This window comes from Mirounga leonina, unplaced genomic scaffold, assembly GCF_011800145.1.
Source record: "Mirounga leonina isolate KUSES-001 unplaced genomic scaffold, KU_Mleo_1.0 Mir_454, whole genome shotgun sequence".
In the NCBI taxonomy this organism is placed as follows: domain Eukaryota; kingdom Metazoa; phylum Chordata; class Mammalia; order Carnivora; family Phocidae; genus Mirounga; species Mirounga leonina.
The window spans coordinates 17,053,833-17,067,828 of NW_023270763.1; the positions used below are offsets into that span (position 1 = coordinate 17,053,833).

Genomic DNA, 13,996 nt, shown 5'->3' on the forward strand with positions numbered 1-13,996 from the left:
CATCCTGGAGCCTGCTTCTCCCTCTCCCTCTGCTGCTCCCCCTCCTCGTGCGCGCTCTCTCTCTCTCAAATAAATAAAATCTTTAAAAAATATATTTTATTTATTTTTTTGAGAGAGCGATCGAGCGAAGGACAGAGGGGGAGGGAGAGGGAGAAGCGGAGTCCGCGGGAGCCCGATGCGGGCTCGATCCCGCAGCCGGAGATCACGACCTGGGCGAAACCACGAGTCCCACCTCAGCCGACTGAGCCACCCAGGCGCCCCTCCATTCGCCACTTTTTAAAAGGCAAAACCCCTCCATGGCTCCCCTCACCATCAGGAGGAATCCAAACTCCTGACCACGGCCTCCCAGGCCCTGCACTGTCTGCCCCCTGACCTCCCCTCCCCCTGGCTTCCACCCTTACCACAGGCCCCCCCCCCCCCCGTTTCTACTCTGCCTGCACACCGCCCCGCACACCCCTGCTCAGGGCTTTGGTACTCGTGCCTTCGCCAGGCCCAGTCTTCACCCAAACACCTGTCTTCTCTCCATCGTTCAGTCAGGTCTTCGGGAACGTTACCGGAGCAGGGCGGCCTCCCGGGCAGAGCAGCGCCTTCCCCAGCCCTGCTCGAGGCTCACTCTGCTTTATTTCCTCAGGGCCTGTCATGTGCCAACAGTTGTTCGATTGTCTGACGGCCTCCCTGGAGCCTGGAGCGAAAGCTCCTGGGGGTACACGGGACTCTCCTCCGTGGCTGTCTCTCCAGCATCTAGAGCGTGTGGCCAACACACAGATGCTCCATAAATGTGTTGAGTAAGTTGCTTTGCCAAGAGGGCAGAGAAGACAGGGAGGGAACCTAAGCTGCCTGCAACAGTGGAAAGCCTGGGAAGGCTTTGGTCTTTCACTGCCTGTGGGACCCTAGGGGGTGACCCCCACTGCCTGTGGGACCCTAGGGGGGTGACCCCCACTGCCTGTGGGACCCTAGGGGGTGACCCCCACTGCCTGTGGGACCCTAGGGGGTGACCCCCACTGCCTGTAGGACTAAGGCAGGTAGGCCCCCAGCAGACACATGGGTAAAATGTGAGAAGTTCAAACAGGAGCTAATGAAGTGGAAGCAGAGGTGGGCCGGGTATCCTGCCTCCACCATTTTCCTCCTGGCTCTTCAGGCGCCTCATCAGAGCAAACCCTGGACGTCCCCACATTAGCCGCACCATGGTCTATCTGGTCTCTGGGACCGACTGAGGATGACCCCTCGGTCTCTCAGGAGACCCCTCGCACTGGAAGAAAGGCCTCTATTACCCTCCGGAGAGGGGCTGGAGGGCCTGCTGTGGGGAACCCAGGGGCCAGTCTGCAGGCATGGGGGAGACTCTGGCTCTCTGAGTCAGTGCCTCAGAGTGAACCTATGACAAGTGTGGGGGCCTCTGTTCGGAGGGTCCCAGATGTGTCATGCATGGGAAGACGAGGGCGTTCTCCCAAGGTGTTCACCTCAGACCTCTCAGAACTGCCATCTTTGATATCTGGTGTTTGGTTCCATCCTGTGGGATATACTAATAAGGAAGAGGAGAGAGACAAACAATAGTGAGAGAGGAGACAGGAAAGAGAGAGTTTGGGGGAGGAGGAGAGACAAAGAGGCAGAAAGAAAAAGGCAGAGAGAGAGGGAATATAAAGAAAAATCCTCAGAACAGGAGATGAGGGGAAAAGATCAAGACAGAGAATCGGGAAAGAAAGGAAAGCCAGAGAGGACAAGAGACAGAACAAAATATCTGGAATGAAGAAGTTATGTCAGCAGGACAGGCTTGTTTTGAACTTGGAGAAGAGCCATCAGACAACGTGTCCTGGGCTGCCCTCCTTGTTCTGGAACCTCCAGTGAAGAGCCCTGTCCTATTGCTGGCTCCTTAGGGTGTGGCTCCCTTGTGTTCTTGGGAGGAGTCCTCAGTCCTAGATGGTGAGCCTGTGATGGGTGGGTGCTCTGTGTGTCCAGCTACTAGTCATTAAGAACTGAGGCTAATGACTCCAGCCCCTCCCTGGGCTCCATCCTTCCCTCTGCTTGGGAGGATCTGCTGACTCAGAGGGTCAAAGAGCCAGTCTTAGAGGGGTCAGGAAGTAGGACTCAGGAGTCTGTCCTAGGGACTTAGGTGGAAGGGAAGGGCCTCCAAAGAGAAGAAGTCTATTACATCAATCCTGGGAAGGTTTCAGACCTATGGGAAAGAGCAACTGTCCAGTGTGGGCTGTAGCCCCCAGAAGATTCGGCCGTCACTCCTGGAAGTCCTAAGGCCCTGAGCCCAGAACTGCCTCCAAAGGAGGACCTGTCTACTTTTACTTCCTTAGCTTTCCACTTGCCCTCTGGACCTCTGTTCCCAGGAGGGGGATCTACAGGAGTTCAGTGTCCACCTGCAACACCATGTTACCCTTCTCCGAAAAGGTTTGTGAACAGTCTGGCAGGTTGGGGATGGATAGACGGGGGGGGGGGGGGGGGAACAAGCACAGCAAAATATTAACCATGGTAGAATTGACATGGGGGTTTATGGGTGTTCACTGTATAATTCTTTCAATTTTTCTATATGTTTGGACTTTTTTTCCATACAAAGTAACAGGGAAGACAGACAGAAAAAATTGTCTGGAAAATAGTAGACACTCCTAAGTCTAGGGCATTGGGAGTATAATCCCTTTCCAGGAGAATCTATATTTCAAATGCCCTGAGAGGACAGTGTTTATCCTGAAAGTTGACAGATTGCAGGGAGGAGCACCTGCAGAACACCCAAGGAGGGGAGGGAGAACCTTAGACCACACCCAGAAGTGAGTAGCAACTTCGCCCACCCAAAGCTTCTGGCCCCTCAGTTGGTGACCTTTTCTCAAGTTTATTCTGCCTGTCCTGAGATCTGGGCCTTGGCCCCAAGTGGACCCCACCCTATGACCTGTAACCTTTGGGGGGAGAGGCAGGATAAGAAGTTCCAGACCCTGCCTAACAACCGATCCTAAGAGATTGATCATATTTGCTCAGGAAGTGAGGTTCACACGATAAAGAGCAGGGGGAGGGCTTGGACCTGGTATAAAAGATCTGAAAGTTTCAGGGGGGTTACTTTGCACTTGAAATTGCCAGGTGAGGGGTGACAGAGGCCTGAGCTAATGGGTGACAGGGATGGCTGGGTTTGAGTTAGGGGGAATTCAAGCTGAGCTGGACAGGAAACTGCCTGGATTGAGCAGCAGGGGAGACCTGTGTGTCAGCTAACTGGGGCATCTGCATCTGAGTAAGGTGCAAAAGATATCTGGGTCTCGGTGGAAGGAATGGGGATGCCTGGGATGCTCGGGGGCATCGATGTGGCAGAATTTGTGTTAGTGGAGAAAGAATGACACATAGAGCAGACATCTGGTATCTACTACCTTGAGCTGGTCCAAACTCCTGCAATCTCTCAGTCTATCCACCTCCGCCTGAACTACTCTGATGCTGGTGGTCTCGTCTATCATCACCTCCACTCCCCCGGTGACACAGAGACGCAGCTCTAAAATGCTCCTTTCCTTCTGATCAGAGACCAGCGCGAAGCTAAGAATTTGAACTCTGCCCCAGATATCCCCCAAGCCAGGCCAGTCCATCACAGGCAGATTTCAGTTAGGTTTTGCTCAGACTCCTGGTTTGGGAAACCCAACCATCTCTATGATTTGGAGATGGTCTCCACTTCTTTGCAAACTCTTTTCCTGCTTTGTGACAGGAGGGAACAGGACTTAACACAGCTTGGTCCAGACAGAGGGTTAGGATCGATCTTCTGATCTGGGATGGAAGAAAGGAGTTGGCTACCTCCAGACCAGGGAGGACAGAGGGGTTAAGGACACAGAAGATAGACTTCTAGGAGCAGGACCAGAGACTAGGGAAAATCCTTTCCAAACCCAAGACTGGGTCAGTTAGGTCTCAGTTGAAGGACAAAGAAGGCTGAGTCTCAACTGAGGTCAGGGATACCTGGCTAAATGAAGTCCAGAGGAAAAAGGCTAACCCTTGACTTTCTCCTTTCTTTCCACTTCAGCGCCAGGATGTTGACCATTGCTCTTCTTGCCCTTCTCTGTGTATCAGCCTCGGCCGGTGCCAGTAAGTGAGAAGCCAGGAGCCCAGCACTAGCATCATGGGAAGGCAGCCTCCTTCACTGCTGGTGGCCAAGCTGGCTTGGAGTGGTGGGCACTGAGTCGTGGGAGGTATAGGGATGGTGGGGAGAAACTGAGCTCTTGAGATTTCCCCCTCCAACTCCTACTGTCCCCTCCAGTTCAGACTAGGTCCTCCTCCTACAATGGAGAGTATGGAAGCGGTGGAGGGCAGCGATTCTCCCATTCTGGTTACCAGCTGGAAGGTCCCATCACCGCCATCCGTATCCGGGTCAACAGATACTACATCGTAGGGTAAGATTCCTTGTGTTTCTCCGGGTTTGGGGATCCCCTCTGATCTTGGAAAGTTCTCAGTCACTTTGGGTTACGTCTGTTCCAGTCAGCAAGTCGCAATGATAATATGTGAGAGTGGTTAGAAGACCGAGATCTGAGTCCCGTGCTGCTACAGGCCCAAGCACACGCAACCTCGGGCAAATCCTATACCATAGCTGTTCAGGCGCCTGGAAGGTGGCTGGTTTGGCCCCATCCAAGGTCTAAGGCCCCTCTGGCATCCTCCATCTTTGCTGATGCATCTTCTAAAAATGTGTATCCTTCCGATCCTGGACTATATCCTGGGACAACAAAGTCTCTGCCCTCATGAGAACCTTCCAGAAAGATCCCTCTGCTCCTTTCACATGGGGTGGGGTGTGTGTGTGTGGGGGGGCACAGCAGGAATCTAGCTTTCTTTTTTTGAAGATTTTATTTATTTATTTGACAGAGAGATAGAGAGCACAAGTAGGCAGAGAGGCAGGCAGAGGGAGAGGGAGAAGCAGGCTCCCCGCTGAGCAGGGAGCCCGATGTGGGACTCGATCCCATCATGACCTGAGCTGAAGGCAGCCGCTTAACCGACTGAGCCACCCAGGCGCCCCAAGGAATCTAGTTTTCAAAATCAAGCTCCAGCACTGGTCTGGTCTGGGTGACTCTGGCTAAGTGACTTTTCCTTTCTGAGCCTATGTGTTTGTCGGCATAATGAGTTGAAGTTCCCTGTATGATCTCAAGGGCTCACTCATCCCTCACACACTGTGGGACTGGCAGGAGGCCTGTCACCCGTCACCAGTTTACAGGTCTCGGCAGGTAGGCCAAGGGGTCCTGAATTCGGATCACCCCACTCAGCGTCGGTCTTCCTTCCCTCCTTGCCCGGCCTCTAGGCTCCAGGTCCGTTATGGCAAGGTGTGGAGCGACTACGTGGGCGGCACCCAGGGAAAACTGGAGGAGATCGTCCTGCACCCTGGGGAGTCAGTGATCCAGGTGTCCGGCAAGTACAAGTACTACGTGAGGCAGCTGGTCTTCGTGACTGACAAGGGCCGCCACCTGCCTTTTGGGAAAAACAAAGGCAGGCGTTTCAAAGCTGTCCCCTTGTACCCCCACACTGTGCTTCGATTCATCAGTGGTCGCGCTGGCTCCCTCATCAACGCCATCGGCCTGCACTGGGACGTCTACCCCAGTGACTGTGGCAGTTGCTGAGCCTCAGTTCCGTCCCAGGCTGGGCACCGCAAGGGGGTGTGAGAACCTCTTTACCATGAACCTCATCCACATGGCTCAATAAAAAAGCTAAAAGGACATAGCTACCACTTGTGTCTGTGGGGGTGTGCCGCTGGGATCTGCCTCCTGGCTCTGCTTCTGGACGTGCGAAGCTCGTTTCTGCTTATCTGTCGGACGGACGTCATTCTGGGGAAGAGTGGGAGGGAGAGAGAGAGAGGTGCAAAAGTCTTGGGCTTTTCTTCATAATTTATCAAGAGGAGATAAGATTCGGGCTTGTACCGACTCTTTTCTTCAAGGATAGCTCCTGAGACTGTTTACCCAAACTGGTGTTCTGAGGCTGGGGTTAAGGCCTAGCTGTGGCTCATCGCCAAACCCCCAGATGTTCCACTCTCTCACCCTTCTCTCCCCTTGAGATAGTGCCTCTCCACCAAAAGGCTCTTGACCTTAACTCACTTGCTGTCCCTGGGCCATTTTCCTTTGTTGTTTCCCAGAATCCACCTGACTCCCAAAGCATGGCCTACGTTTGTGTCAAGGACCTTGCCTGTGACTCCAGCCTAGTTTTCCCCCCTCCCCCCCTCCTTTGCCCAGAAGCACTGGTGTCCTTGCTTAGTTTAGCTCGCTCAGAATTGGGCTTCTTTCCCTAGGAAGCCACCACCTCCTCAACAGCTTCTCCTCTGCCAATACCATCCTCAAACAAGGGCATTACAAGAGGGGTAGATTTCCATCGTGGGTTTCCATGAACTTAGGGGGTTGCTTAGTGTTCCAGAGGCAACAGAGTGGCTGCAGAGATACATCAAGAATATAAAGTTGCTTGGGCGCCTGGGTGGCTCAGTTGGTTGGGCGACTGCCTTCAGCTCAGGTCATGATCCTGGAGTCCTGGGATCGAGTCCCGCATCGGGCTCCCTGCTCAGCGGGGAGTCTGCTTCTCCCTCTGACCCTCCTCCCTCTCATGCTCTCTGTCTCTCATTCTCTCTCTCTCAAATAAATAAATAAAATCTTAAAAAAAAAAAAAAAGAATATAAAGTTGCTTTGGAGAGAATTCTTAAGACTCCAGTTGCCAGTCCTAAGATTGTGACGGTTTTTTGTTTTGTCTTTTGGTGGTGATGGTTGGGGGTGGGGGAAGTCACTCATTGCTCCCAAAAGATTGATTCACATCATGGGGAGTGCCGGAGTCACATTTCTCCCTAGTCAGACAAAGATAACAATTATGTAAACATAATTTTATTTTTATTTTTAAAAGATTTTACTTATTTGTCAGAGAGAGAGCACAAGCAGGAGGAATGGCAGGCAGAGGGAGAAGCAGACTCCCCGCCGAGCAAGGAGCCTGATGTGGGACCCGATCCCAGGACCCCAGGATCATGACCTGAGCTGAAGGCAGAGGCTTAACTGCCTGAGCCACCCTGGCGTCCCTACATGTAATTTTATTTTATTATTTTTAAAGATTTTATTTATTTGACAGACACAGCGAGAGAGGGAACACAAGCAGGGGGAGAGGGAGAGGGAGAGGGAGAAGCAGGCTCCCTGCTGAGCAGGAAGCCTGATGCTGGGCTCGATCCCAGGACCCCGGGATCATGACCTGAGCCAAAGACAGATGCTTAACAACTGAGCCACCCAGGCGCCCCCTTACATGTAATTTTAGAAAGAAATACTAACATTACAGAAGTAAACTAATACCTAGCTTGTTTTTATAACAATTTCTTTATTTCTCTCAAACAATTCCATGGAATGGAATAATTATGTCACTGTAATTACTTTTTTTTGAGATATAAAGCACATAGAATTCACCCTTTTAAAGTGTATCATTTCAGTGGTTTTTAGTACAGATTGTGCAACCATCATCCCTCTCTAATTCCCGGATACTGTCATCAGCTCAGAAAGAAACCTCAGCCCCATTAAGCGGTCACTCCCCATTCCTTTCTCCAGCCCCTTATAACCACCCATCTATTTTCTGTCTCTATGGATGTGCCTATTCCCGACATTTCATGTAGAGGGAATCATACAATAACGTGGCCTTTTGTGTCTGGCTTCTCCCACTTACCATATTTGCAAGGTTCATCCATGCTGTAGCATGTGTCAGGACTTTGTTCCTTTGTATGGCTGAGTCTGACAGAGCTATCTGGTCAACTTCAGGACACGCTTTAAGCTAGCGGCCTTCACATGGGGCCGGGTGGACGCACTCGTACCTGAGAGGCAGAAGCAGCAGAAGAGGATGAAGTAATGGGATTCCTGGCTATTGTCTAGTTTACATATTAGGCTTCTGTAAAAGATTTTATTTTATTTTTTTTTAATTTTAAGATTATTTATTTATTTATTTGACAGAGAGAGAGAGACAGCGAGAGAGGGAACACAAGCAGGGGGAGTGGGAGAGGGAGAAGCAGGCCTCCCGCTGAGCAGGGAGCCTGATGCGGGGCTCGATCCCAGGACCCTGGGACCATGACCCAAGCCGAAGGCAGATGCTTAACAACTGAGCCACCCAGGCGCCCCAAAGATTTGATTTAAAGAAAATTTTTATTCACTTACAAAGTTTGAAAATTGCTAAACTGAGCTAATCATACATTTATCAAATATTCTCTGCTAGGTGCTTCGGAATACAAAGACCACTGAAAGTTGGGTTCTTTTCCTCTAGGCTAAGGAAGACTTGGTGAAGGAAGGGGTGGGGTGTGTGTGTGTGTGTCCACGTGCACACATGTGTACAGGGGCCCAGTACTGGGCTCAGGCCCCAGGTTATGCAGAAATACGAACATATGAAAATGACAAGTGGTTTAGCACAGCTAAAATGCAGAGTACAACTCGGCAAAGATGAAGCTCATGGACAGGCAGAGACCATGAATGTCATGCTAAACTATTGAAACTTTATTTATTTTATGGGCTACATGAAGCCATTTGGGCTTTTCTTCATAATTTATCAAGAGGAGATAAGATTTGGGCTTGTACTGACTCTTTTCTTCAAGGATAGCTCCTGAGACTGTTTACCCAAACTGGTGTTCTGAGGCTGGGGTTAAGGCCTAGCTGTGGCTCATCACCAAACCCCCAGATGTTCCACTCTCTCACCCTTCTCTCCCCTTGAGATAGTGCCTCTCCACCAAAAGGCTCTTGACCTTAACTCACTGGCTGTCCCTGGGCCATTTTCCTTTGTTGTTTCCCAGAATCCACCTGACTCCCAAAGCATGGCCTACGTTTGTGTCAAGGACACAATTTCACCCAAAGGATTGAGAAAGATTTATAAGGAAGTCATTTTTTTCTGGTATAAGTAGGGAAAATGGATTGAAGGTGAAGCAGGGTAATAGTTAAGAGAATAGGTCTAGATCAGTGATGATGGATATCTGAACAAAGGCAACAATGTGAGGAAGAGAAGAGAGGGAGGAATTTGAGAGATTCAAGGGGGAGCGTGGACTCAGAACTTGATAAATGAACGCATGAAGGTGCGTGAAGGAGGAAAGTCTGGAAGAACTACCATGTTTAGTATCGGCAACTGGGAAGAGTTGGATCCTCTCTAAGATGAGGAGTACAAGGAAAAATTAGCCTTGTTTTAAAATTAATTAATTTTTTGGGGGGCGAAGGGCAGAGGAAGAGAGAATATTAAGCAGGCTCTATGCCCAGTGTGGGGCCTGACACAGGGCTTGATCTCACAACCCCGAGATCAAGAGTTGCATGCTCCACCGACTGAGCCAACCAGGCGACCCCTATAGATAAAGGGACTTATTGCAAAGAATTGGCTCCACAACTGTGGAGGCGGGTGAGGCAAGTCTAAAATCTGGAGGGCAGGCTGGCCATCTGGAAACTTGAGGGCAGGAGGGCGTGCTGCAGTCCATGGGTGGAACTTCTTCTTCCTCAGGGAAACCCCAGTTTTGTTCTTTTGCTTCCTTGTAAATTAATGTATTATATCATCAAATGTTACACTTTTAGTAACTTAATTTTCTTAAAAATTTTTTCCAGCTTTATTGGAAGTATAATTGACAAATAAAATTCTAATATTTTTGAAGTGTACGACGTGATGATTTGATATGTATACCTGGTGAAAGGACTCCCACAATCAAGTTACTTAACACACCCATCACCTCACAGTTACCTTAAAAAATTTTTTTTGAAGAATAATTGACATAGAATATTGTATTAGTTTCAGGTATACAACGTGGTGATTTACTATTTAAATACATTATGAAGTGGTTGGGGCGCCTGGGTGGCGCAATCAGTTAAGTGTCCAACTCCTGGTTTCGGCTCAGGCTGTGGTCTCAGGGTTGTGAGATCGAGCCCTGCGTTGGGCTCCATGTTCAGCAGACTCTGTTCCTCCCCCCTGCTCATGCTTGAACTTTCTCTCAAATAAATAAACAAATAAATAAATAAATAAAATCTTTAAAAAATTGTTACAATATTATTAACTATATTCCCTATGCTGTATATTATATCCTCATATCTTATTTATTTATTTACTTTTAAAGATTTTATTTATTTATTTGAGAGAGAGAAAGAACATACAAGCAAGGGGGAAGGGCAGAGGGAGAGGGAGAAGCAGACTCCCCACAGAGCAGGGAACCCAATGCAGGGCTCGATCCCAGGACCCTGGGATCATGACCCGAGCCAAAGGCAGACACTTAACTGGCTACACCACCCAGGCACCTCCCATATCTTATTTTATCAATAGGTACCCTTAAAAAAATTTTTTTGGTGTGAGAATGCTTAAGATCTACTACGTTAGCAAATCGCAATCATACAATACAGTATTTTCAACTACAGTCTCCATGTGACACAGTGGAAAGTCTGTACCCTTCTACTAACATGTCCCCATTTCCCATACTTCCCAGATTTTGGCAACCACATTCTACTGTTTCTATGTGTTCAACTTTTTTTTTTTTTTTTAAGTAATCTCTACTCTGAAGGTTGGTCTTGAACTTACCACCCTGAGATCAAGAGTGGCATGCCCTACCAACAGAGCCAGTCAAGAGCCCCCGGGTTCAACAGCAACACCTAGGTTAGTTTTGACTGAATGCTCGACTACAGCCCAGCCAGACATATAAACTAGCTGTTGCACGTGAGAAAACCTAGGAGGGCTGGGGGTGGGGAGTTAGGACAATAGCAGGCAGTGAAGGAGTTTGCTGACCAAAATCAGATAAAATGATTACTGAGGAATGCAGGGAACTTAGCTATTAGCTACTAGATGTCATAGTGAGTTGACAGAGTACAGCCCAGGGACTTGGACTTGGGAAAGCTAAGTCCTACCTTTGCACAGCTACATGGTCTCATTCAAATCTCTTAACCTCTCTGGGTTTCAATCACCCACATGTAAAATGAGCTTCTCTGGGTCACACGCTCTCTAAGATGTATTGAGCTCATACATCTAGAAATCTAATTTCTAAGACTTTACTGTTACATGAAAACAACTGGCCTCATTGTGCAGTGGTTGAATGCCATATAGGGATAACTGAGCTATGTGTATGAAGAAGGTGGCCTGGAACAGGGGCATGCCTGAGGTCTCCTCAAGTAGGGAGTGCTCTGGAACATGCCTGGAATGAAGGGCCCAAAGGCCCACAAGTTACAAAGAGAGCCCACAACTCCTCTGATGGCAACCTGAAGTTGAAAGGCAATCTCTCAAAAAGAACACTCCTCCCTTCCCCCACCACCCACCCAGCCTCTGCCAGCTAGGGGCGCCTGGCTGGCTCAGTTGGTAGAACATGGGACTCTTGATCTTGGGGTTGTTAAGTTCGAGCCCAGGTCAGGTGTAGAAATTACTTTAAAAAAAAAAAAAGCCCTCCTCAAGACCCTCCCTACAGGAGGTCACCAAATTAACCAAATTAACTGGGTGATATAGAACTATGACTGTTTCCTCATGTGGATCATCAGGAACTCCACAGAGGCTGGTACTGAGTCCTCAAGCTCCCACTGCAGAAGGTAGCAGGGAAAGAGCCATCTTAAGTAAACACAGCGCCAGGCATCTTGAGCATTCCCAAGAATAGAGAAGCCTGAATCTGCACAAGCTGATGCAGTCACCCAGGAGACAGCAAAGGTCAAATCCCTAAACTACAACCACCAACAGAACCATTTCTGGCAGGTATCTTACCAAATATCTGGGGACTGGCAACAAATATGAAAATATGAAGAGCCCTTCCTGAAGTGTGGGGAAGACCAAGCTGCCAATCATCTTAAGTCCGTGGTTTCCCAAGTGTGGTCCAGGAAACTCTGGAGGCTACTGAGACACCTTAGGGGGAGGGTCTGCAAGGCCAAAACTATTTTCATAATAAAACTAAGATGCCATTTGCCTTTTCCCCTTGCATCCTTTCTTGAGTATATGGTGGAGTTTTCAAGAAGCTATATGACATATTAATATCACAACATCCTGAATGCAGAAGCAAATAGGAGAATACAGCTATTTTCCCTTAAGTCAGGCATTATATTCATAAAAATGTAAAACAGTGCCACTCTTCTTACTATATATATATTTTTTTGCTTTGGAAAAGTTATTTTTAAAATTAAAATGTTATTTATATTATATGTAATGGGTCTGTTATTGTAATTTTTTGAGATTTTTAAATGGAGATATAATTCACACAACATAAAATTTACCATTTTTAAGTGTAAAAAACCAATTCAGTGGTTTTCAGTTCACTATGTATATTCACTATGTAGTGCAACTATCACACTAATTCCAGAACATTTCTATCACCCAAAAAGAAACTCCATACCTAACAGCCATAGTCCCAATTCACCAACCCTTCACCGAGCCCGGATCTACCTTCTGTCTCAATGGATTTGTTACTGCAATTTTGAAGTGCATTAATAAATATTTTTAATTTGTTTTAATTTCTAATACAGTAACTATTGAATAGACACAACCCACAACCCATATAAACAAAAGATCTTTGGGGCTTCAACTTTTTTTTTTTTAAGATCTGTTAATTATTTTTTTAAGTAATCTCTATACCCAACATGGGGCTCAAATTTACAACCCCGAGATCAAGAGTTGCATGCTCTACCGACTGGGCCAGCCAGGTGCCCCTGGAGCCTCACTTTTTAAGAATGTAAAAGGATTCCAGGGCCAAAAAATTTGAGAACCACTGATCTAACACTTGTTTTTTTGTTTTTTTTTTTTTAAAGATTTTATTTATTTATTTGAGAGAGAGAGAATGAGAGACAGCATGAGAGGGAGGAGGGTCAGAGGGAGAAGCAGACTCCCTGCCGAGCAGGGAGCCCGATGGACACGATCCCGGGACTCCAGGATCATGACCTGAGCCGAAGGCAGTCGCTTAACCAACTGAGCCACCCAGGCGCCCACATTCGCAGTATTTCTTTTTTTTTTTTAAGATTTTTTTTTTTAATTTTTTATTGAGAGAGAGAATGATAGAGAGAGAGCATGAGAGGGTGGAGGGTCAGAGGGAGAAGCAGACTCCCTGCTGAGCAGGGAGCCCGATGCGGGACTCGATCCAGGGACTCCAGGATCATGACCTGAGCCGAAGGCAGTCGCTTAACCAACTGAGCCACCCAGGCGCCCCACTTGTTTTTTTTTTTAATAGGTTGGACATCATCTCTAAACCAGGGCCCTACCAGGAGCTCAAAGATGGGATATTCATCCCTGGTTAAGCTTCCAGAAGGGACAGGTAACTACTTCACAGACCGGTGAACTACAGGACATTGGGTGGGTGGAACCGTGGGTGAAGTTGACAAGGTAAAAGACTGAACACGCCTTTAACGCCCACTCCGATGTGTTGAGTTACAGAGTAAGGAACATCTGAGCTGGTCTCCCGGGCTCAGATTTGACATAAGAGGGCACATATGTAACCTGGCATCTGCACCTCACATGGCGGATTTGGGCTCAGCAAGACGTGAGTGCACCATGACTGTCTACATCCAGACAGCGTGGTCCAGACCTACAGGAGTGACACAAGTGACCAGAAGGTAAAGCACCCCGTTGACTGAAACTGAGTTCAAGTCCTGAAATCCACAAGAACGACCACCCCACCCCACAGGGCGCGAAACAACCCGAGGCAAGAAACTGCAGAAAGTGAAGCTCACTTAGAATATTCAATTCAAGGAAATTTTGGGGGGAAATCTATTGAATCGCTGCTTGATTTGTACCAAAATTCATGGTTGAGGGGGGAAAAGGAGGCGAAAAGTCTGCACTTACGCAAATCTTTGCTTGGAAACCCGAAAGCCAGAAGGTAACGGGGAGTGCAGTGCCCAGCCGCGCCCAGCACCTCGTCCGACGGCCACCGCCGCCCGTGCCTTCGGCACCAGCGTTCGAGCGGGGCGCGGGCCGCGACGTCCACGGCTGGGTGGCCAACCTGCGCGCATGCGTCCTCCGCCACGGGACACTTTCTTGCAGGTCCCTGAGGCGAACCCTAGAGGGCGGGATAGTCGCGAGCTACCAGCCGGGGCTTCCGGCGGCGAGTAGCCGTGATTGGTGGAGCCCAGGGCAGGGGGCG

General features: G+C 48.7%; 1 protein-coding gene and 1 long non-coding RNA gene across 4 annotated transcripts; one reads left to right on the forward strand and one right to left on the reverse strand.

Moving 5' to 3' along the window:
• The first annotated feature begins 2,005 nt into the window (after nucleotides 1-2,005).
• ZG16 (zymogen granule protein 16) lies at nucleotides 2,006-5,668 on the forward strand. 3 transcript variants are annotated; one of them, XM_034988898.1, is made up of 4 exons: nucleotides 2,006-2,394; nucleotides 3,989-4,050; nucleotides 4,223-4,355; nucleotides 5,249-5,668. In XM_034988898.1, the coding sequence occupies exons 2-4, from the start codon at nucleotides 3,996-3,998 to the stop codon at nucleotides 5,562-5,564; spliced, it is 504 nt and encodes a 167-aa protein (XP_034844789.1). In that variant the 5' UTR covers nucleotides 2,006-2,394; nucleotides 3,989-3,995; the 3' UTR covers nucleotides 5,565-5,668. The 3 variants fall into 3 exon arrangements, with proteins under 3 accessions (XP_034844789.1, XP_034844790.1, XP_034844788.1); XM_034988899.1 differs by having other exon boundaries at nucleotides 2,364-2,394; nucleotides 3,989-4,133; nucleotides 5,249-5,667; XM_034988897.1 differs by lacking the exon at nucleotides 2,006-2,394 and having other exon boundaries at nucleotides 2,625-4,050.
• Nucleotides 5,415-13,854, reverse strand: LOC117999613. The gene is made up of 3 exons (XR_004676290.1): nucleotides 13,699-13,854; nucleotides 7,621-7,765; nucleotides 5,415-5,768 (listed from the first exon to the last, which is right to left on the reverse strand). It is a non-coding gene; the product is annotated as an uncharacterized LOC117999613 (long non-coding RNA).
• Nucleotides 13,855-13,996: the final 142 nt, after the last annotated feature.